This window comes from Lactuca serriola, chromosome 9, assembly GCF_051521515.1.
Source record: "Lactuca serriola cultivar US96UC23 chromosome 9, Lser_US96UC23_V15, whole genome shotgun sequence".
Lineage (NCBI taxonomy): Eukaryota > Viridiplantae > Streptophyta > Magnoliopsida > Asterales > Asteraceae > Lactuca > Lactuca serriola.
Window position 1 is genome coordinate 164,549,294 of NC_136416.1, and position 24,839 is coordinate 164,574,132.

At 42.1% G+C, this 24,839-nt stretch overlaps 1 protein-coding gene across 1 annotated transcript; it reads right to left on the minus strand.

The window, feature by feature from the left end:
* Nucleotides 1-6,339: 6,339 nt before the first annotated feature.
* LOC145076247 (uncharacterized) lies at nt 6,340-7,340 on the minus strand. Its single transcript, XM_079022193.1, has 2 exons — nt 7,155-7,340; nt 6,340-6,957 (listed from the first exon to the last, which is right to left on the minus strand). The coding sequence occupies exons 1-2, from the start codon at nt 7,338-7,340 to the stop codon at nt 6,340-6,342; spliced, it is 804 nt and encodes a 267-aa protein (XP_078878319.1).
* Nucleotides 7,341-24,839: the final 17,499 nt, after the last annotated feature.

A 24,839-nucleotide genomic window follows, 5' to 3' on the forward strand; every position in this document is an offset into this window, starting at 1 on the left:
ATGCTAAAGTCTCTAAGCTCCGCGTCTAGAATGAATTTGTTAAAGGCGGATGCGCTCGCCGGGCAAAATATAGAGTTGAATCTTTCATCCATCCTCCTAACTGCATTGAAGTCACCAAATAAAACCCAATTGCCTGGTTTTGATCTTTTAATAGAGATCAGCTTCCTCCATAAGATTTTTTGATCACCAATGTCATGTGGCCCATAAATACTAGCAAGGATTCTATCACCATGGATACCAATCCAAGTTCCAACAATAATGATAAACTGATTAGATTTTATTACTTCTTTTTTCTGAAAGCAGTTAATGTTCCATATTAAGACTAACCCACCAGATCTCTCGTCTGAGTCAACACCTTCATAATCAAAATCTTGATCTCCCCAACAAAGCAGCTATGTCTAAGTTTTCATGATGAGTCAATTGTGTTTCTTGAAGCCCTATGAAGTTAGATTTGTGAAAATTTCTTAGCTTCCTCACCCAGTTTACTTTCACATCCACCCCAATGCCTTTTACATTCAGGGACAAGCAATTCATTGGATACCTTGTTGCTCACCGGTAACTCCAAGCGTCTCAGCAAGAATACTATTGCTCACATCAATTTGGAATCCGATTTGCGGCCCCAATCTCTACTGTTTGCTCGATTTCATTTGAGTGGGAGCCCGATGTACTAGTTTCAGGCACGTCCATTAGTTTCAAATTGGTTGAATTCATGTTCAAATTCAAGTCAATGCTAGCTGATGTGAGATTGTCTAGATTTAACCGAGACCCAAAAGTGGGTTCAACGTTTGTTTGTGTGCAACCCATATTAAAATGGAACGAGGGGGTTTGATTTGTGCATATGCACACATTATCCCACTTACGTTTTTTAGACTTAGGACTACCACCAATTGGATCACAATCAAATGTGAATTCATCCTTATTAGCCTATTGAGACGTAAACGAGTATGTAGGAGTGTCGTTATTTGTTGGGAATGGCCCAAAACATCCAAGAGGGACCAAGTTTTCAATTGACCCAAAGAAAGGATTTTTCTCAGGCCCAAAAGATAAATTAGGTTCCATGAAGGAAACGATGGGAGCTGTAGTTGACTGTGATGCAGGGGCTATGAACTCGGGGATTTCAACCGACTCCGATGCTTTGGGAGAACCGTCGACTTTAACTGTAGGATCGATAGTAGCGCCCGATGGTTCATCAGCGTGACAGTCGCTTACCGGCGCCGGTTCCGATTTGCCGAAATTGGTCTGAGCTTCCATCGTTGGTTCCTTTGACATGAACGCCTGAGTTTGTTCAGGTTGGAATTCACCTTCTTCCCGTTCGTTTTCTTCTTCATCTATGGATGTTTATGAAATCTCATCGTAATCTTCTTCCTCATCATTTGATTCCTCTACCTTATCAAAAGGGACGGGTTTGAATGGTGACCAATCATCCGTGTATTCAACCACACCTACTTTGTATTTCGTGTTACTGACTTCGATCGTAACATCTTCATTGATCCATGTTTTTCTTGTTGTAAGGATCCCAACCTTCCCCATGGAATAGTCCCTTCTACTTGAGATTGAATCAAATGGATTTATAACCTTGCCGAACCTGCTTGCAATAAGTGAGAAATTCTCTTCATCCCAAAACTCAAATGGAACACCGATAATTTTCAGCCAAGCAATTCTTTCATATCTTGGTACGAACGTTGGTACCAAAATATTGGGACTATCCCAAAAGTGGGTTAAACATGTTAAAATTCTGATTTTTGTTGGTAAAATTGTAATTTTTACAGTCTAATATTTTCATTCATATATTGATTCATATTTTAACATAAAAATTATACAATACAAAATTTAATACAGACAATTCATAGTTTAGTACATAAATTCACAATTTAATACAATCATAATATCACTAATTCACTAACTTAGGGGAGTCAAACCCAAACTCTACCACCAGCACCAACTACCACACGTCAGTACCAATTATTTATGTCAACATTGGGACCATCGTTTATTTCAAACCAAATATGTATATAAAATCATGCATTGTCAGCTGAAATATTATATTCACAGTTTAATAAATTTATTAATTCATTAATTTATAGTTTAATGCAATAATTATAAAACTAATACATTTTTACATATTTACTCCATAAAAAAAATACTCACAAGAAAATTAATACAAATATTTATGCTTGTGTGAAAATGCATGTGTATAAATTTTAGGCATTTGACATTGTCACATTGTTTTGATTTGTAATTTTTAGTATTCGGATATTCAAAGTTAAACAATCTCATTGTAAGCTATTTATTAACCAAGTACCTAGTGGCCTACTAGGTAATACATTAGCCTCTTCATACGGGAGATCAAGTGCTTGAGTCATAATGGTTTCAATTAAAAGTTAGTCATGAGAGGATATAAGGTTAAAACAATAAAATGTGGCTTACATTTCCCCACCTAAAACTAGGGGTGTTCATAACCGGATATCCGAAAATTCCGATATCCGAAATTTCGGATAGTTGATTTTTGGTATCCGATTCCGTATCCGAAATTTCGGATATCCGAAATTTCGGATACGGAATCGGATACCAAATCGGATATCCGAAAAATTGAAATTTTGTTAAAATTTGAAAAACATATGAAGTTTTTAAGTTAAAAATACATATTTTTAAATTAGAAAGGCATATGAAGTAATATAGGTATTTAATTAAGGGTGTTATCAATATGTTTTAGTTACTAAAATTCATATCATAAGACATATGCGACTAAAATAACAAATAATGTATAAAATAAAACCAAAATTTTCGGATATCGGATATCCGAATTATCCGAAAAATCTTAAAAGCATTATCCAATTCCGATTCCGAAAAATTGGATATCCGAAATTTCGGATATCCGATTTTTCGGATAATTCGGATTCGGAATTTCAGAATTTCGGATCGGAATTTCGGATACGGATATTTTTGAACACCCCTACCTAAAACCAAACCCAATAACACAAAGATACTCTTATGGTGTCATGTTATGAGATTTGAACATAATAAATATTAACTAAACATTGAGGTGGAAGGGGTCCATCTTCCTCAAATCTTCCAACCCTCTTGTCACTTATGCGTCATATCAATTTTTTTTATTTCCTTTCATTTCCATCCTTTATAGTCCACAACATAAATAATTATCTATTCCACCCACTCTTAATGTACAATGTATGAAGCATATGGTACAAATAGGAGAAAGAGAACACAACATAAATAATGATCTATCACACCCACTCTTAATGTACAATGTATGAAGCATATGACGCCCCATCTATGCCCATTTTATATATGATCCCGTGCACTCTTGGAGATTAAATATGTTGATGCTCCATTAAGAAAAAAAATACATTAGAGATTGAAGAAGGTTTTGGAATATTAATTGTTGATTTCATTTTTTTTTTAGGCCTCACATCTTGATGTTGTAAATTATTCCCAATTGTCCTAAGCCGGTTTTCTATCTATAAACGTCTTATACGTCTTTTGTTCACACTTCACTATCATTGTTCTATGGATAACGGATTTTGTATACTTGAGTCAATTTATGCATGCTCATAAATAGATAAACAAATGCCAACGTATATTCCCATAATCCCATGCCAAATTATGGATGTATTATAACATAACTATGATTATTAATTTCACCATGTTTAAAGTGATAAAGGGAAACAAATCTCATTATATGTTAATTATTGGGCAGGAATATTTTGATCAAGACCTTCAAAACTACAATCAATCAATGTATATACACAATTCTCGTTCACACACACGTCGTGCAAAGTATCTTAAAAAACTATAATCTATTATAAAAAATGATTTATATATAGACTATAGAGTATAATAATTGAAATATGAATATGGCATGCGTCATATAACATATTTTAGTTTCCATGCACCACATTAGCCTGAGAAATATTGAATCGTGGAAAAGGTATAATAAAATATGATTGTAAAACTTTGACTTTACTTTTCGTTAAATTTGGTTACTATTTTGCTCACGTAAATAAAACGGCCAAACAGGAAAAAGGTAATTTCCAATAGAAATCATGCATAGTGTAATTTTATATATTATTCGACGTATTCAAGTTAAATAAATGCAACCAAATTAAGGACAAGTTTATTAACACATAACATATGAATAAAACTGAACTGTATAATGTTTTTAATGATTCTAACCTCTTAATGGTTAAGATAATGAGAGGTTCATTAACCATTTGGAAGGTAGTTCAAAGAGTTTTGATTCGTTCAGTTGTTGTATCAAACCCGTTGAACTGACCGATTTATAAAAAAATCCTAAATGATATTATTTAGAGGTTATCAAACAACTCTTATTTTTGATGTGACATTTTTTTTATCTCTTTTCACAAAGTTTTGTTTCTTATAATTTCTGAACACTGAAATTTTACACTTTTTTTGACGTTTTGACATCTTTCACAAGTTTTACCCATGTGTATTATTTTCTATATGTTATCATATTGTTATCATTGTTATCCACATATACTGTGAACACTTTTCAGCCGCCTAAACTTTTAAACAAAATAAACCGGTCCCATATGCTCTTACTTTCCAAGTTCCAACGGTTCGTACTCAGCATGCTAGTCAAATTCCGCTGGCGTTGAACCGCCATCACATTCTTGAAAAAGACTGGACCGGTTGAACTTATAACCCAAAAACTCGGGTTCTGTATGATTTCGACCGGATGAAACTCAAACCGGCTGCCGAATCGCTTAAACCGGTACGGAACTGGAGCACTGTGGAGCTGACGTGGAAACAACGTCTTTATCTCACTTGCCATCCATGCAGCTTCGTATGCCACGTAGGACAACCGTTCATCCCACTTGCCATTCTGCGCACTCCTATAAATTCAGCACACAACTCCTGTTTTGCTATATCCAATTAAATGGGAAATTGTATAAAAAAGCAGACAGCCATTCAACGCGACGGCGGCGTCTGGGGATCAACCGCGGCGGCGGCACCGGGAACAATGTATTTATCCGGCAGCGACCGTGGTGACAGTCGGAAGGGAGAGAGTTATTCCGGCGGTAGCTTTGGTGATAAAACGGCGACGACGGAGGTGAAGATTAAGATATCGAAGAAGCAACTGGAGGAGTTATTGGGTAGGACGGATGTGCAGGGGCTAACGGTGGAGCAGATTCTTGCTAAGTTGATGAACGTCAGTGATGGATTTGAATCGAATCAACGGCCGTGGAGGCCTGCTCTACAGAGCATTCCGGAGTAAACTGTCGACGTATACCCCGTAGTGGGTTTACCCAATTACGTGAGGTTTTTTTTTTCTTTTTTTTTTTTTTAGTTTTTCTAAATTAAATTAAACTGTACATATAATTTTCAACTTTTTTTTTTTTGTTGTTGTTGTTATATTTGTAAACATTTTGGTTATGGATAACTAATAATATAAAACTTAGCCATTCAAGAAAAAAAAATATAAAGTTTATCAAGGCAAAAGCTTGATTCAAGACAACCCTAACCACTCCATGGAACCACCCTCGCCTCTAAAAGTACTTGATGACGAGATCACTCACGAGTCACGATTTAGACTATGGGGAATAGTTACACCCATCCCACCAGAAAAATGTTGTTACATATGCGCCATGTTAGTTTCACACCCAACCCACTAAAGACTGGAAATGGTTACAACTCCACAAATTCTTTTTTTTATTTTTTATTTTTATTTATTTTTTTGAATATTATATTAATTAAAAAGCATAATTTATAATATACATTAATTTTTTAAAGCATAAAAAAATAAGAGCACATTTCATTAATTAAAACATAGAAATTTAAAACTTAAATTAGTAAAATTAAACACTACATTGTCTAAATAAAATAAAAATTAAAAAACATAAAAAAAAACATAGAGAAATAACATTACATTGTCTAAATAAAATAAAAATTAAAAAACATAAAAAACATAGAAAAATTCTAATCGTCGTCGTTGTCGTCACCGATATCATCCGCCTCGTCGCCACCATCGTTATCCTCCTCATCGCCACCATCGTCACCATCGTCATCATCGTCGTCTTCACAATCATTTTGCCCTTGAAATTGTCGTTCCCATATGTATTCGGTCAAATCATGTCGTAGATTGTGATGTGTTTCACGGTTTTGTATTTCCAAAACCCTTGAGAAGTATGTCGGACTGCGAACTTGTATTACTGCGGGTGGGTTAAGTATATCGTTTGTGGTATATGAGCAAATAGCTCTACCATCTTCTTCTATTATCATGTTATGTAAAATAACACAAGCAGTCAACACCGTCCTCAATTTTTCTCTGTCCCATGTTCGTGCCAGATGTTTGATTATGTGTCACTTTTGTTTGAGGACTCCAAACGCTCGTTCTACATTCTTCCTTACAGATTCTTGTGCTAACTTGAACATTTTCCGTTTATCGTCGGCCGGAAATGTATATGACTTGACAAATGTAGCGTATACTGGATATATCCCATCACCTAGGTAATACTCATATTTGTATTCATTTCCATTGACAACATATGGCATTTCGGGTGCTTTGCCCTGTAAAATATCGTTAAATATCGAAGACGATTGGAGCACATTCAAGTCATTGTTTGACCCGGCCATACCAAATAATGCATGCCAAAACCATAGGTCATTTGAAACCACCGCCTCCAAAATAACAACCGACACCCCATGATCACCTCGCGTGAACTGGCCACGCCACGCGTTGGGACAATTTTCCCACTCCCAATGTGTACAATCAATGCTACCAAGCATCCCTGGAAAACCATGTTTCGCTTGATGTGCGGCATACAACTGTTCAACATCGCTTTTAGTCGGATGTCGCAAGTATATGTCATGGTAAAACTCTATGACATACTCACAAAATAAATATGTACACTCTCCACCCGTCCTCTCAGACATTTTCAGATACTCATCTGATACGTCTGCGGTTATATCATATCCCAACTGTCTAAAAGTGGTCGTACATGTTTGTATTGTAGTAAAACCGCATTTACCTCTAGCATCCCATCGTAATTGAAAAAATTCATAATTACATGCCAAATCTCTAGCTATACGTGAAAATAAAGTTCTACTAATACGAAAACGTTCTTCGAATTTAGATAAATCATATATAAACTATCAACGACAAAATAATCACGTACCAAAAGTTCATGTGCCGCCTCTCGATCCCGGTTGATCCATTTTCTATGCTTCTTGTCGACGTTTGAACTTTCGCCCCTTTCACGTACCACGTCTCGTGCCGCGGATAACACCGTATACAAAATAAAATCGTCATTGGAATCGTTATCATCGGAAGACGAAATAATTGGAGGTGGAAAATTATCCATTTTTTGGTTTGATGTGTGTTTTTGTTTTGAAAAAATGTGGGTGTGGTTTAGTAGAAATTGTGAATAAAGTGGATGTATATATAGAAAATTTGAAAAAAAAAAGTTTTTTTTTTGTTAATGGATATAACGGTCGACTGTAACGTTCGGAATTTTATTGGTCAATCAAATAGTCCGTCTTCATCCGTCTTCCGCTTCACGCCACACGCAGCCCACCGGACTTGGGGGCGGTGTTCACGCGTGGGAGAGGGTGTCACCTCAGCCCAAGACGCAGCCCCCATACCGGATAGCCTTATCTATTTTCAAAACAAGTCTCGTGCATGATTTACCGATTGAGCTGCATCCAATAGGAAAAGTATAAAAGCTTGTATGCATTTAAATATGTTTGAGAAGGCAGTCACTTTTTTTACAGATATTTTCATTTCACTCTTTTCTTGCATTATATTTTTTAGTTTTTGCACTGCTCAAAGTCTCAAACTACATATCTTAACTAAAACTTTTAGAAATGAATACTAATAAATAAAATAAATTACATCACGATCTATCATGATCTCTGCGATAGAATCAAAATAAGATTAATATTAAATATATATTCTTAAAAGAAATTATCATAATTATATTCCTAGCTTTAAAATGCATAAATATTGACTATCTATTGTTAAAAGGATAAAAAACAGAACAAAAATGTTTTGTTTGATATAAAAGATATAGCGTTGATTATTCGAATTGTCCATGTGGTTTGGCCCAATCTATTAGTTTCATTTTTTTTCGGGTCTCTCTAATAAGTTTTAACATTGCATGTTTCATCATTGTTAGATATGAAATAAATATGTTGTTCTTGTTGATTATTATTTTTAATTTTATTATTCTTTCTTCCATATTATTAGATCTAATGACCATCACCAATCAATTCTCCTCCGACCACTACAACCAGTCACCTACGACAACCACCACAAGTCAAGATCAATCATGTCACCGGTAATCAAACCAAATTTAAACTGATAATCAAACAATACAAAATCAAACATGATCAAACGAACAACAAAAAGCAAAACCTTAAACAAATTCGAAATCAAAATCATTCATGAAGTCAAAGTCAAACTTGATCAAACCAAAACGAAAAGTAAAACGTGAAAGTAATCTGAAATAAAAATCAGTCTTGAGATCCTAGCATCAAACCTGAAACAAACTTGAAAATTTTCCTGAAATCCTAATTTGAACCTTAAACAAACTTGAAATCGGTCTTGAAAACTCTAAATCAAACCCATAAATCTAGAAATCTTTTTCAATTGTGGTTGGTGTTGTTCATTGTTGATCTGACCACTTTTGATGTCGGGGTTGAAAATGGTTTTCTTGATGGTGTCGGAGTTGAAGATGGTTGCATTTAGACTCAATAAGGAAAGCGGGGTTGATAATATAGTGTTAGAATTAGATGATGGATATAGGTCTAAGGTTAGAAAGATATGGTATGTTCGAGTTGACAAAAAAAGGGATAGAGATAGAGAAAGAATGAAAGAAACAACGTCGATATGGAATGACAAAGGCTCTCGGTGATGGTTGGGTTTAACAGACCATCACCAAAATTCACACCATTTGGGTTTGGAATGAAGCAGTTGTGGTCATTAGAAAATGACTTCTAAAAAGGGTTGAAAGTGAAAAATGAGTACAAACCTATGTTTACGAGTTAATAACTCTAGATCTATATACATTGTAGCGACCCAAAAATCACGACTAAAAATTTCTTTTAAAACATTACTAAAACCATATTTATAACAACCGTATCATAAGTCCTAACATACTTTCATAGTATTAATTCGAAACATAACTGATTTTCAGAGTAAAACATCCCAGGCTAACTGACTATGGTGTGTGCAATGCAACCGCTCTGAGCTCCTCTTTTGAAAACTGAGTACCTGAAACCAAAAAAAACTGAAACCGTAAGCACGAAACTTAGTGAGCTCCCCCAAACTACCACATACCATACAAACATATAAAGCACATACTGGGCCTTGCCCATTGCATCGAACCGAGGTCCGGCCTAACTGGGGCATTTCCCCCTGCATCGGACCGAAGTCCGGAAATTGACTAAGACCTTGTCCCCTGCATCGGACCGAAGTCCGGACTAACTGGGGCCTTGCCCCCTGCATCGGACCGAAGTCCGGAAACTGACTCGGACCTTGTCCCCTGCATCGGACCGAAGTCCGGACTAACTGGGGCATTGCCCCCTGCATCGGACCAAAATCCGGAAACTGACTGAACATAGCATAGCATAAACATATCAACTAGCATGAACACACATACTGCATACTGCATCGGGCCGTAGCCCGGATCACATAACACATAAATCCTGTCTGAGCCACGAAGGCATCAAACATACTAACTACTGCATCGGACCGAAGTCCAGAAACTATTGCTAACTAAACGGGTCGGCATTGTGGCCTTAGACTCGTTCCTACTGGAAAGAAACTCACCTGCACTGCTGGAGTTCTTGCTGATACCCTGCTGACTGCTATCTGACAACTCCCGCACTGCTACTCTAAAGACTCCCCGATCTACTAATACCAAATATAACACTTAGTCCCAAACTGTCCTTCAACAGTCAAACTAAGTCAACTCTGGTCAAAGTCAAAGTCCTGTCAAAGTCAACCTTCCAGGTTGACCCTACTCGCCGAGTCAGCCTACTGACTCGCCGAGTTCATAAGCTCAAAAACCCTCTCCTTCGCGACTCGACTCGCCGAGTCAGCCCATGACTCGCCGAGTCTACTGATTTCCGAGTTATGTCTTGTCCAACTCACTGAGTCTCCACTCAACTCACTGGTCCGAGTCTTAACTAGAAGGGTTTGGGGTTCTGCGACCAGACTCGCCGAGTCCTAAGCAATCTTCAACAGACTCATCGAGTTGTTCATCCAACTCGTCGAGTTCCTACCCATCTCCATACAACTCGCCGAGTCTATTCAGTCCTTCATACATGCAGAGGCTATTTGAGTCATGCTTGGACTCCAAACTGTAGATCCACTCTTCAAAGACCTATTCCTTACGTCAAGTGGTAAACTTTACGTGTAGATAAGGAGATCTAGGCTTAAATTACTATAAACTAGGGTTTAAGACAAAGAGGTGATGTGTTTAAAACAAACTAGTTTTAATCCTAACAAACTCAAATGAAAACAAACACACGCAGGCAGTGTACCTATCGATAGTAGTTTAGTTTAAGCAGGTAGGGTATCGAACACAGGGAACGGTAACAATCAAATTAAGTACTAGTATTATCTAATTAAAAACAATTAAATAAAAAGGGGGGTTTTCTCTAGTTTTTCAAGACTAGAAACTTAATCAAGCACTTTAAAACTCAAACAACGACAATTAACAACTAAGAAGAATAAGAAAGGACAACTAGATTCAATGATAAAAGAGAATTATGTTTAGATTCGATTCACTTATTCCTATGGTTGATTTCGTGGCAAGTGCAATGAATTAATATGTCAATGGTTACCGATTCCTAATGTGATTGGGTTCATGTTCATTATTACCAATCCTTTAGTAGACAAGTTAATTCAAACAGCGATCAAGTGATTAAATTAACAAGTTTCCTAGTGTTCAGTTCATATCAAGCAAGACTTATAACAATAATTAATTAAATTTGTTCAATTCAATCAACTCATGTATGGTTGTTCATCACACATGCTCACACATTGATTTACACATTTTATAGTTAACCCTAGTTTCATATTCACTATTTCTAGGCATACAATCTTATATTCATAAAACTATATGAATCAAGTAATCAAGAAGATATTCATGCAACTCAATTGCTTATTTGTTAACTAAAAATATTTATCATCAATACATAAGGATCTTTAATAATCTTAACAAAATGAATAACCAAATTAATATCAATTCAACAACTCAATCAAACCATGTTCATAAGATTATCTCATCCAAACAGAAGTAAAAAGCTTTTAGCTCATATCTAAAGCAAGTAATAACCTAAAATCAAAATCTAATGATTCAAACATGGTTCAAAACAAAGATTAAGAAAAGAATAATGATTATTTGCCTTTGATTCTCTTTGAAATTGTCTCTTATGTTGAAATCTCAAAAATAGCAGCTCCAAGAACCCTTCTGATCTTCAAAAGTCATAGCTAGCCTCCAGTAAAAGTTAGGTTTTCGGGCCTATAAGTTATCTATTTATAGTTTCCAAAAATCGGCCCAACTCGTCGAGTTTTTTAGAATAACTCGACGAGTTTCTTTAGTAATTCGCGTGGCCATCGTGTACGGCAAGGCATCCTCGAACCGGGAACATTCTAAACAACTCGTCGAGTTTAGTCCCAACTCGTTGAGTTGTTTTGGAATCAACATTTTCTCAAAACACGAAAGTCGTCCGGAATTGTGTCTAGTTTTCAGAACATTTTGAATCTCTTCAATCGGAGTTACGGTTCATGAGATATGGCCAAAACACTGACGAGGGGTCAAGCTGTCTAGCAACATCCTTCTTTCTTCAAAATCCAAGATCCAAGCTTCCAATCGCCAATTTCGCTTCCTTTTCCTTCTGAGCATGTCTTTATTGCTGAAAATGAAATATTTAAGATAATTAAGCTTATTTTGTTCATTAAATGAGATAAAACCAACACAAAGTATTAAGATAATGCATGAATTTTATAACTAAATATGCCCATATCAAGAGGCTCTACAATAAACCCAAGGACAGTTACTTTATGCTTCTCTAGGCCAAGATATGCTTAGATCTGAAGTAGCAACTTCAGATCTGGGCTTCTAACTCGAATTGGTTCATAAACATGGCATAAAAGCCCCAAGTCTCGTAACCAAGGTTGATCTATATGCGAAAGACGGAAGGTAACGATTCATTACCTTCAAATGCTCTGGAAATCTCCACAAACTCTGGATCTAAAGCCAATCCTTGAAGTCCCAATGATTCCCTTCTTCCTTCTTCCTTCAAATCACCCAAAATGGCAAGAAAGCTTGAATGAGCAACAATGGAGGCTTAGGGTTTTATGTTATGGATGAGAGAGACTCTAAGGAACCCTAATGGAGAGAATAAGGTGCTTAAATAGAGTCCAAAGTCCCGGATTTAGGGTTTTCCTCTTCAGACCCAACTCGCTGAGTCCATGAGCCGACTCGCCGAGTTGGTCACTTACTCGATCCCACAGATCCCGCTCCAACTCGTCGAGTTCCTCCCTGGACTCGACGAGTCAACTCTTTTGACTTAGGGTTTTCTTTCCCTTTCTAAACCTTTCTGATTTTGGGTGTTACATACATTTATTCAAATACGTCTATATAGAAATGGTATTACTTATTACTATCTTTCCAAGGATTTAAGATTCATTAAAATCCTATATCGTATGAAGAAGTTATGGCTATTACGAGATGGGGGGTTATAAAGAAATAAGGGAAATGGGTAAAATCGTTTAAGTGTGGAAAAAGGCCATGTAGATCGTGTTGCTAATGTGGCTTAGACTATAGGACTGAGCAAATGCCAAGTACAGACATCAAACGGTTTGCACAAGATTCAAGCCCAAATTCACACAAGCCGCATGAAGGCTTTGACCAAAGTTGACTGACAAAAGTCCATTAGACTACCCTTTACCGTGGCGGCGAACAAATATGCTCCACGACCTGAAATTTTACCATGTGATATATTATTCTCCTAAATTTGTGTAGATATATAACACATATTATTTAGATGTCATATTGTCCCTCAATTTAACTAATTACAAGACTGTTAGGACATGAAACTTGATTTGACGTTGCAAAATGTAGAAGTGCATAATCGAAAGAAACGAATTAACGTTTAAGCATAATTGTATAGATAAAATGGAATAGAGCAAAATTTGTAGTAACATGTGCTTGCTCCTACAATACTCTCTCAAACTAGTCTACTAATCTATATAAAATGGGAGCTCTCTAAACCTACAAAAATATTGAACTACTATATATAGGGAAGCTCAACCTATAAGTCACAAGGCTTGAATTCCCACACATGTCATAAAAGGGGTGAAGCCTTCAAGTCATCACCACAGGAGAGCTTTGAACCACAACATTCTCCCCCTTAAATATTGGAATGGATAACTCAACTTCTAATTCCAAAAGAGTGAATAGCGAATTAAGACCTCAATCGTGACAAGAATGTAGAAGTGATCACCAAATCATCAAATTTTCTATAACATTCTAATCTGGATTATAGTATGTGAAACTTTACATTCCAAATCTACATGTGATATGTAACGCCCGATCCCCAGGTAAAATTATAAAGATATAAGTATTGTTGAGTTTGTGAGTTGGCCTAGTACGTTGGGCGTAATCATGGTATGTTTGGTGTACCATGGCGAGCTTTGGTGTAACGCCCCATTTCTGGTATAAGATTTAAATAAGTGTTTTCATTCATGAAGGGGTACTCGACGAGTCTGTAGCCCGACTCGTCGAGTAAAGACGGGAAGATCACGCGTTTTGAGCTGGCTACTCGACGAGTCCATACGCTGGACTCGGCGAGTCCGCCTGTCTGGATGAAGCCCTAATTTTAAGGGTTTGCACCCAATTTAAACACACTTATACGCCCCCAACCTCGCCTCTATTACTCTCAGAACATTTCCCCTGTAAACACTAGCCCCATTGTTGAGCTTGAGTGTGCTTGTGACAGCTTGGAAGCTTTGAGAAGGAGAGAAGGTCCATAGAAGAGAAGAAAGATCCAGGAGTTAGCTTGCATCTGTTTTCATTCAAGTAATGAAGTTATGACCTTGTGTAGTCCTCCATTACAACCTCCTTTATGCTTGTTATGCCTTCTTTGGAGCCTTTTATGATTCAAAACTTGAGATATGGACTCTCCTTGGATGGAAACTTCAGATCTGGACCCTCATTGCATTCTAGAAGTGTAAAGTTTCAGTCATGTTAGTGATTGAGGTCCCTCTTGAGCTTAGAACCCCATTAAGAGCTTAGTTTTGACATTTGAAGCCTTTAAAGCCATGCATGCACGTAAAGTTTGCAACTTTACGTGATAAGCATGCCCTAGAAGCTTGGATCTATGATTTGGAGCCGCTGCATGGCTCAAATCAGGTCTGTATGGAAAAGGGAATGAATGGACTCGGTGAGTCGCAAGCTTGACTCGGCGATTCATATGAAGATAGCCGTGGACTCGACGAGTTGGATGAGTAACTCGACGAGTCCGATGAAGATTGCCTTAGACTCGACGAGTTGTTCATACAACTCGGCGAGTCAGATGAGTTTTCCCGATAAAAGTAGTGTTTGAGTGAAATAGCTTCATTCCTTCTTGTTGCACGTTAAGTTAGCAACTTTACGTGTTCATATGGTTCCAGGGGCTCAGATCTACAAGTTAGATGCCCTGAAATGGTTTAGAATTCAACTGTATGGAATCTGCACAACAGGACTCGGCAAGTTGTTCTTCGGACTCGACGAGTTGTTCTTCGGACTCGACGAGTCGAGTCGCGAGTCCCCGTTTTTCTTCGGCTTGTGAGTTCAGGGTGAGTCAGTGAATGGGAAAGGGACTCGGTGAGTTAAAGTCAGTGTTAGTAAAGAAGGGACTCGACGAGTCTGCGCTCTGACTCGGCGAGTCCGGTCAACTGGAAGTTAACTTGACCAGAGGTAAAATAGTCATCTTACCCTGAGGGTATTTGCGAGTAACTAATCTAGTGTTTTTGGGATTTGTAGCCGGACAGTTCCGGAGCTGCAGCCAGCCACGTTTAGAGCTTGCATCTCAGCAGCCAGTATTACGAGGTGAGTTTCCTTCCAGTAGGAACGGGTCTACGGCCACAATGCCGACCCGTTTAGTTAGTAGTAGTTCCGGACTTTAGTCCGATGCAGTGGTAGTGTGCTTGATGTCTTTGTGATACAAGCATGTTTATGTTACGTGTTCCGGACCCTGTTCCGATGTAGTATGTAGTATTTGTGTTCATGCTAGTTGATATGTTATGATATGTGCAGTCAGTTCCGGAATTCGGTCTGATGCATTTAGTTTCGGACTTCGGTCCGATGCAAGGGACAAGGTGCCAGTTAGTTCCGAACTTTGGTCCGATGCAGTTTCTGGACTTCGGTCCGATGCAGAGGGCAAGGCCCTGGTTAGTTTCCGGACTTCGGTCCGATGCAGAGGGCAAGGCCCTGGTTAGTTTCCGGACTTAGGTTTGATGCAGTGGGCAAGGCCCAGTATGTGTTTTATATGTTATTGGTTGGTATGTTGTAGTTTGGGGAGATCACTAAGCTTTGTGCTTACAGTTTCAATTTTGGTTTCAGGTACTTCCGCAAGAAAAGGGAAGAGCTCGGGTTAATGGAATTGCACACACCATAGCTTCAGTTTATCCTGGGAGTTTATTTCGGACATTGTTATGATTGATATAGTTTTGTTTTGACACGGTACTATGACATTTGAGTTACTCATGCCATGATTTTATTATATATGATATTCGAGGATTGGGTTTTTAGTTATATTAAAACAAAAAATTTTGGGTTGTATTTTGGGTCGTTTCAAGTTGGTATCAGAGCCTTGGTTTGAGGGATTCAGGCATACTTCCGAGTGCGTCTGAACTCAAACTAAGGAAATGGTGAAAGATTTTTAAAAGAGAAACATTTTCGAAAGGAAAATTTGAAAGGAACTTAGAAAGAAAAAGAGTTTTCTTAAAGAGGGGTGTGGTGCATGCGATCAGCCGAGCTCAAGTAAGTACTCCCAAACTACCCATACAAGCTTATGTTATGATATCAATTTCAGTTTCATTAGAACAGCATGCTAGAATAGGACTGAGGATCTAGGATATAACATCCCCCTCTGGCACGTATCACAATATTGTCCGCTTTAGGCCACTCGGCACGAGGACTTCCCAGGGGGTCACCCATCCTGGTACTACTCCTGCCCGAGCACGCTTAACTGCAGAGTTCTTATGAGATCTGCTACCCTCACGGTTTTAAAACGCGTTTTGATAGGAAGGTATCCACACCCCTTATAAGGAATGCTTAGTTCTCCTTCCCAACCGATGTGGGATCAAATCTAACCCACTTTCACCCCCCATTATAGGGTTCGACGTCCCCGTCGAACACATCGACCCGTGCCCTGGCTTTGATATCATTTGTAACATCCCCCTCTGGCACGTATCACAATATTGTCCGCTTTAGGCCACTCGGCACGAGGACTTCCCAGGGGGTCACCCATCCTGGTACTACTCCCGCCCGAGCTCACCCATCCTGGTACTACTCCCGCCCGAGCACGCTTAACTGCAGAGTTCTTATGGGATCTGCTGCCTTCACGGTTTTAAAACGCGTTATGATAGGGAAGGTATCCACACCCCTTATAAGGAATGCTTAGTTCTCCTTCCCAGCCGATGTGGGATCAGATCTAACCCACTTTCACCCCCCATTATAGGGTTCGATGTCCCCGTCGAACACATCGACCCGTGCCCTAGCTCTGATACCATTTGTAACATCCCCCTCTGGCACATATCACAATATTGTCCGCTTTGGGCCACTCGGCACGAGTACTTCCCAGGGGGTCACCCATCCTGGTACTACTCTCGCCCGATCACGCTTAACTGTAGAGTTCTTATGGGATCTGCTGCCCTCACGGATTTAAAACGCGTTGTGATAGGGAAGGTATCCACACCCCTTATAAGGAATGCTTAGTTCTCCTTCCCAGCCGATGTGGGATCAGATCTAACCCACTTTCACCCCCCCCCCCCCCATTATAGGGTTCGACGTCCCCGTCGAACACATCAACCCGTGCCCTGGCTCTGATACCATTTGTAACATCCCCCTCTGGCACGTATCACAATATTGTCCGCTTTGGGCCACTCGACTCAACTCGGCGAGTTCCAGCTCGACTCAGTCCACCTGTCAACCCTCTCTAACTCTCCCTGACTCACTGAGTCAACCCTTAACTCGGCAAGACCACTCGCTGAGTGGTTAAGGACAATCTTCATGCTACTCGCCGAGTCTGTTCTTCGGACTCGGCGAGTCCACGCCATGCATCAACTCAATCTCGCTTCTGAGGTCAGATCCGCTCCATCAACCCATAGATCTGGCCCTCCTAAGCTCATTCATCATGTAAAGTCACAGTCTGGCTACCATGCAACACCTACAAGGCTCTTTTTGGAGAGATGACCTCTAAGATGGCAACCCTAGTCTCCAAACCCAAAAGGAGGACATAAAGCATGGCATTTGGGACTCTCTAGACCTGCTAAGGTCCAGATCTAGGTACTATATCCCCATGGGACCTCTCACACTCCAAATACAAGGCAAACAAGGCATGAAGAAACCCTAGATTTGACCATATCAACAAAAATACGAGAATAAGCTCTGAATGATACCTCAATAAGCTTCCTCTGATGAAATGGAAGTAGATCCAAGCTCCCCAACTCTCCTAGCTTGATTTCCCCCTTCCTTTCTTGCAAATACACACAAATTTGGTGAATAATGGCCTCTTATCTCACTCACAAGAACTCTCAGCTGTTTAGGTGCTCTCAAGGACAAGGTAGCCGCAATGAAGGGCCATAAGGTCCTTTAAATAGGGCTTAGGACCGGGAAATTAGGGTTTCATTAAACAGCGCGGACTCGCCGGGTCCATTCCTTGTACTCGTCGAGTCCAGGCGCGAACCTGCGTCCAGAACCGTGATCCTACTCGGCGAGTCTGAGCTCCAACTCGACGAGTCTCCTCACAAAATACCAAAAATATATGAATAAAAGATACCTGGAAATTCGGGCTGTTACAATTCTCCCCCACTAGAATCAGACTTCGCCCTCGAAGTCTCGCTCTGCAAATAGCTCCGGACGCTGCTCACGCATCTCATGCTCCGGCTCCCAGGTCATCTCTGACCCCTTCCGATGCTGCCACTGAACCAACACCAGGGGTACCTCCTTGTTCCTCAGAACCTTGAATTTCCGATCTCTGATGGCCACTGGTCTCTCAGCATAATTCAGGCTCGCATCCACCTGAATATCCTCTAATGGAACCATCGCCGACTCGTCGGCTATACACTTCCTCAGCTGCGACACATGAAATGTGTCGTGAATCTGCCCCAACTCTACTGGCAAATCCAAACGATAGGCTACCTGGCCTACCCTCGCGATCACACGGAAAGGACCAATATATCGGGGCCCCAACTTGCCCCTCTTCCTGAATCGAATCACTCCTTTCCAAGGAGAGACCTTCAGGAGTACAAGGTCGCCGACCTGGAACTCAAGCTCGGACCGGCGTCTATCTGCGTAACTCTTCTGTCGGCTCTGAGCGGTCGAGTACAGAGAGTCAGCCAGTGAAGGCCGAGGCGCCGAGGGCACGAGGGAGAGCTTTTCAGCTGACCGCGGAGGAGGTCCGCGCAGCACCCGATGGCGTGGCTGGTATGTATTCTTTCGTATATTTATTTTGATGTTGAGATATTATGCTTATATTATGTTGTGCGTAGGTACTTTTCTTGTGAATTCTGTACCTGCATTGGTGTTATTTGACTCGGGTGCGAGTCGGTCTTTTGTATCTTTGGCCTTTAGTCAGCATATCAGTGTTAGTCATGAGGCGTTGAGTCGGCCTCTGAGAGTGTCCATAGCTGATGAGAGGGTGATATATGCCACGGAGGTTCTCCGAGGGTGCGTAGTCGAGATTTTCGGTGTTGAGTTCCCGATTGATCTAGTTCCTATTGCAATGGGTGATGTCTGTGTCATTGTGGGCATGGACTGGTTGAGCCGATTCGGTGCGGTTATCGACTGCGAGCGACAGCTGGTGACCATACGAGACCCTAGTGGGGGAGTTCTTTCGGTGTACGGCGAGGGTAAATGTTCAGGATCAGCGTTTTGTTCGGCCGCTAGGGCAAGGCAGTGTCTACAGCAGGGCTGTAAGGGTTTTGTGGCGTATGTGATGGATACACGGGTGGATTCCGAGAGGCCGGGTTCAGTTGAGGAGGTTCCGTTGGTGCGTGAGTTCCCGGATGTATTTCCCAAGGAGTTGCCGGGTGTGCCTCCTGTGAGGCAAGTGGATTTCAGTATCGATTTGGTTCCGGGGGCCGCGCTTATCGCTAAGGTGCCCTATCGTCTTGCACCTCCAGAGATGCAAGAGTTATCCTCGCAGCTTCAGGAGCTGCTGGGAAAGGAGTTTATTCGGCCGAGCAGCTCGCCGTGGGGAGCGCCGATCCTGTTTGTCAAGAAGAAGGATGGTTCACACCGGATGTGCATTGATTACCAGGAGTTGAACAAGCTGACGGTCAAGAATCGTTACCCGTTGTCGAGGATCGACGATTTGTTTGATCAGTTGCAGGGAGCATCTTGGTTCTCCAAGATCGACTTGAGGTCTGGATATCATCAGGTGAGGGTGCGAGATGAGGACGTCCAGAAGACAGCGTTCAGGACGCGTTATGGGCATTATGAGTTTGTGGTGATGCCTTTCGGGCTCACCAATGCCCCAGCAGTGTTCATGGATCTCATGAACCGAGTGTGTAGGCCAATGCTGGATCGGTCGGTGATTGTATTTATCGACGACATTCTGGTATATTCGAGATCTAGATAGCAGCATGAGGAGCACTTGAGAGAGGTTCTCGGAGTTCTGAGATCGGAGAGGCTTTATGCCAAATTCTCCAAGTGTGATTTCTGGTTGCAGGAGGTACAGTTCTTAGGACATCTCGTTAACCAGGAAGGGATATTGGTCGATCCGGCCAAGGTTGAGGCGGTGATGAGTTGGGAGGTGCCGAGGTCACCCTCCGAGATCAGGAGTTTCCTAGGGTTGACAGGTGGACTGAGTCGAGCTAGAACTCGCCGAGTTGTTCTTGAGACTCGGCAAGTTGAGTCGAGTGGCCCAAAGCGGACAATATTGTGATACGTGCCAGAGGGGGATGTTACAAATGGTATCAGAGCCAGGGCACGGGTTGATGTGTTCGACGACATCGGTTAGATCTGATCCCACATCGGCTGGGAAGGAGAACTAAGCATTCCTTATAAGGGGTGTGGATACCTTCCCTATCACAACGCGTTTTAAAACCGTGAGGGCAGCAGATCCCATAAGAACTCTGCAGTTAAGCGTGCTCGGGCGGGAGTAGTACCAGGATGGGTGACCCCCTGGGAAGTCCTCGTGCCGAGTGGCCTAAAGCGGACAATATTGTGATACGTGCCAGAGGGGGATGTTACATAGGAGGATGCCTTATGTGCCTGTTATATGTGTTTCAACTTTATGAGAATTGCATGCTAGTATTGAGTAGACAACAGTAGGATAGCCTGGTTAGGTTATGCCTGATAGTATGAGATTGGCATTGTATGCTAGTACAGATTAGTAAGAATGATAGCCAGAGTGGTATATGCTAAATTATGTACTCAATGCCCGAATGCTGCTTGCTTTGTGCTTTTAGGAGTTCTAGTTGTCTTTCACTAACTAGTAAACGAATATGTTAAGTTACATATTGCAAGGACTAAATAATTTCAGAAGGTTAGGTCTAGCTCTATTTCGCAGCTCTTGTTTGAGTCCAACCGTTATAGGTTAGAATCCCTCATTCGAAAAATTATCTAGTCTGAGTGATATGTAATAGTATTCGCGAGCTAGTTAGGGAAAGAAAGTGGGGACTTCTTATGCAGTTGATAGCGGAGAGTGGGTTGGTGACCACCCTAGGGCTAGCCTAGGATGAGATTAGCATGAGATCAGCAGTAGTAGTAGAAGGGACTTGGTGCAGTCGAGGCAGTTCTTGGGGAAGGTACAGATAGATGTGGAAGGTAGTAGGGGCCCATAGTACTGAAAGCAGAGGATTGTACTTGAATCAATGAAGGCCAAGGAGAAACCAGGGAACTTGTAGTAATAGTGATCCCTCGAGATATATCAGTATTTCTAACATTGTCGTTATGTGTTTCAGAATGGTGGTTTTACGCCCTAGGCCAGTAGTCGGCAGCTCAGGTGCCGGGAGGGATCAGGATCAGGCTTGGGGGCCGAGCAGTTGGATGAGCAGACTAGGGAGTTTTTAACTTCAGAGGTTACCCGTATCATACTTGAGCAGACTCCTGTGATATTCGGTTCGATCAAGGAGGGTATCTTGGAGTTGATGGATGAGAAGTTGAGCACATTTCGTGCTGAGATAGCGGCCATGATGGGGTCGCGCACACTTATCTTCAGGGAGTTTCGGGCTTGTGGAGCTCCAGACTACCATGGGGCGCGGGACCCCATTGCGAGTACTAGGTGGTTGGCAGATGTTGCCAACGCGTTCCGCACTAGCAGATGTCCCGAGGGGAACAAGGTCAGATTAGCATCCTGTCTTCTGAAGGACAGGGCACAGGACTGGTGGGAGGAGGTTGGGCATGGTATCGGGGATGACACAACACTTGATACTATGACTTGGGCTGATTTTACCACCAGGTTCAAAGCCGAGTTCGCACCGGTTATTGAGGTGCAACAGTTAGCCAGAGAGTTTCAGGACCTTACTCAGACTATAGAGACAGTGGCGGAGATTACCGCCAAGTTTAGGGAGAGGGGTCTTCTTGTTCCTTAGTACGCAGCTGACGAGGAAATGAAGAAGGCTCGTTATCATGAGATGTTGCGGAGTGATATCCGCCAGTTTGTGAGCCGATCCAATTGTAAGATGTTGGATGATATGATTGCGAGGGCTCGAGAGAGAGAGATTGATCTTGAGATGGAGAAGAAGAGGAAGCCGGAGGCGGCTTCGGGTACAGGGAGTTCGGGCAAGAAGCCCAAGGTTTCGGATCATAGTCCAGAGGTTAGCAAAGGAACAGTCGGTGTGGCAAGTGTGGGAGATTGCACGATGGGGCGTGCAAGGCAGGGAGTTCTGGCTGCTACAAGTGCGGTCGGACTGGGCATATGAGCAGAGATTGAACAGTTTCTACCACCGCCACCGCAACATCATATCTGATTTGCTTCCATTGCAATCAGATGGGACATAAAAACTCCCAGTGCCCGAGCTTAGCAGCAGCAGGGAAGGTGTCGGCACCGGCCCCTACTACATTGAGGATTACAGACGGTCGTCAGGGCCGAGCCGAGGCGCCAATGGCCAAGAGTAGAGCTTTTCAGATGACAACAGAGGAGGTGCGAGCGACTCCTGACGTGGTGACGGGTATGTATTTTCCCTTCATCTCTTTATTAATGTTGATTGTTTCTTATAGTTATATGTTTTTGTATAGGGCCGTTCTTAGTGAACGACATATTAGCTACAATCTTGTTTGATTCGGGGGCTACCCGATCGTTTGTTTCACTTGCGCTTAGCAAGAGGTTTAGTAGAGCTTCGGGGGGAGCTGGATTGTCCACTTGAGGTTGAGATAGCTGATGACAGGACCGTCAGGGTCGCGAGAGTGCATAAGGGGTGTTCACTTCAGTTATTTGATGAGTAGTTTTCAGTGGATTTGGTTCCTATTCCCCTATGAGGGAATAAGGTTATAGTGGGTATGGATTGGTTGAGCCCCAATAGGGCAGTGATTTATTGTGAGCTACAGTTAGTGAGGGTCCGCACCCTTGGTGGGGGAGAGTTAGTGATTCAGGGCGAGAGGCCACAGCGCGGACCGATTCTTTGTTCAGCCGCGAGAGCAAGGCGCTACTTCCAGCAGGGTTGCGCAGGTTATGTCGCATATGTGATGGATACCCGGGATAAGGGTACGATGACAGTATATGATGTAGCAGTGGTGCGAGAGTACCCGGACGTATTCCCAGAGGAATTGCCTGGGATACCTCCGGAGAGACAGGTTGAGTTCAGGATTGACCTGGTTCCTAGTGCGGCTCCGATAGCCAAGGCACCGTATTGGTTGGCTCCTCCAAAGATGCAGGAGTTGTCTACGCAGCTGCAAGAGTTGCTAGACAAGGGTTTCATCAGACCGAGTAGTTCGCCATGGGGAGCCCCAATCTTGTTTGTGAAGAAGAAGGATGGGCCGCACCGTATGTGCATAGACTACCAGGAGTTGAACAAGGTAACGGTGAAGAACCGTTACCCACTCCCGAGGATAGATGACTTGTTCGATCAGCTTCAGGGAGCATCTTGGTTTTCCAAGATTGATCTGCGCTCCGGTTATCATCAGATGCAGGTCAGGGTGAGGATGTTCAAAAGACAGCTTTTAGGACCCGTTATGGTCATTATGAGTTTTTGGTGATGCTGTTTGGGCTCACCAACGCTCCATCTGCGTTCATGGACCTCATGAACTGCATGTGCAGGCCGATGTTGGATCAATTTGTGATTGTATTCATCAATGACATCTTGGTTTATTCCAAGACTCAAGAGCAGCACGAGGAGAACCTGAGGGAGGTGCTAGAAGTCTTGAGGAGGGAGAGACTTTTCACAAAGTTCTCCAAGTGCAAGTTCTGGTTGCGCGAGGTGCAGTTCCTTGGGAACCTCGTCAACCAGAAGGGTATATTGGTTGATTCGGCCAAGATAGAGGTCGTGATGCGGTGGGAGGTCCCGAAGTCTCCATCAGATATTCGTAGCTTCCTAGGCTTGGCAGGGTACTACAGGAGATTCATTCAAGATTTCTCCAAGATAGCAGTTCCACTCACCCGACTAACCAAGAAGTCGGTGGTGTTCCGTTGGGGGCCTGAGCAGCATGCGGCTTTCGAGACTCTCCGACAGCGATTGTGCAAGGCACCGATTCTGACCCTGCCAGAGGGAATGGATGGTTTTGTAGTCTACTGTGATGCCTCGATCACAGGTTTGTGAGCAGTGTTGATGCAGCGGGGGCATGTGATAGCTTACGCCTCCAGAAAGTTGAAGCCTCATGAGGCTAACTATCCGACACATGATTTGGAGTTGGGGGCAGTGGTGTTCACCCTCAAGATTTGGAGACACTACCTCTATGGGGTCCGTTGTACCATCTAGACGGATCACAAGAGTCTGAGGTACCTCATAGACCAACCGAATCTTAGCATGAGTCAGCGTCGGTGGTTAGATGTGGTGAAGGATTACGATTGTGAGATCCTTTATCACCTAGGGAAGGCCAACGTAGTGGCCGACGCCCTGAGCCGCAAGGCGGCAACGGCCCCGATTAGGGATATATGCCTAAGGATGACAGTGATTACTCCATTGTTGGAGCAGATTAGGGAGGCTCAGGTCACGGGCCTCAAGGAGGAGAGGCAGAAGTGTGAGAGGATCGTGGGCCGAGTAGCTTCCTTTGATTATGACAGTCGGGGATTATTGACCCTTCATGGGAGGGTTTGGGTACCATACTGGGGCGGAGTACGACAGGTACTGATGGACGAGGCTCATAAGTCTCGATTTTCCATCCACCCAGGGGCGACGAAGATGTACAAAGATCTTCGACCCGACTATTGGTGGCCCTGCATGAAGCGGGATGTCACCTGGTATGTGGAGAGATGCCTGACCTGCAGGAAGGTCAAGGCAGAGCACCAGAGACCCCACAAAAAGTTTCAACCGTTAGACATTCCCATATGGAAATGGGAGGACATTACCATGGACTTTGTCAATAAGCTTCCCAGGACCGCACGGGGAGTGGATTCGATTTGGGTCATAGTGGATCAGCTGACAAAGAGCGCACATTTTATACCGATCCAAGAGAGCATATCGGCTGAGAAGCTAGCCGACA

What these genes read in the sequence shown, in the direction of transcription:
- LOC145076247 (XM_079022193.1), bottom strand. Translation starts at nt 7,340, where the DNA reads ATGGATAATTTTCCACCTCCAATTATTTCGTCTTCCGATGATAACGAT. An exon ending in AGGCGGCACATGAACTTTTG is followed by an intron (nt 6,958 to 7,154) that starts GTACGTGATTAT and finishes ACTTTTAGACAG; the next exon opens with TTGGGATATGATATAACCGC.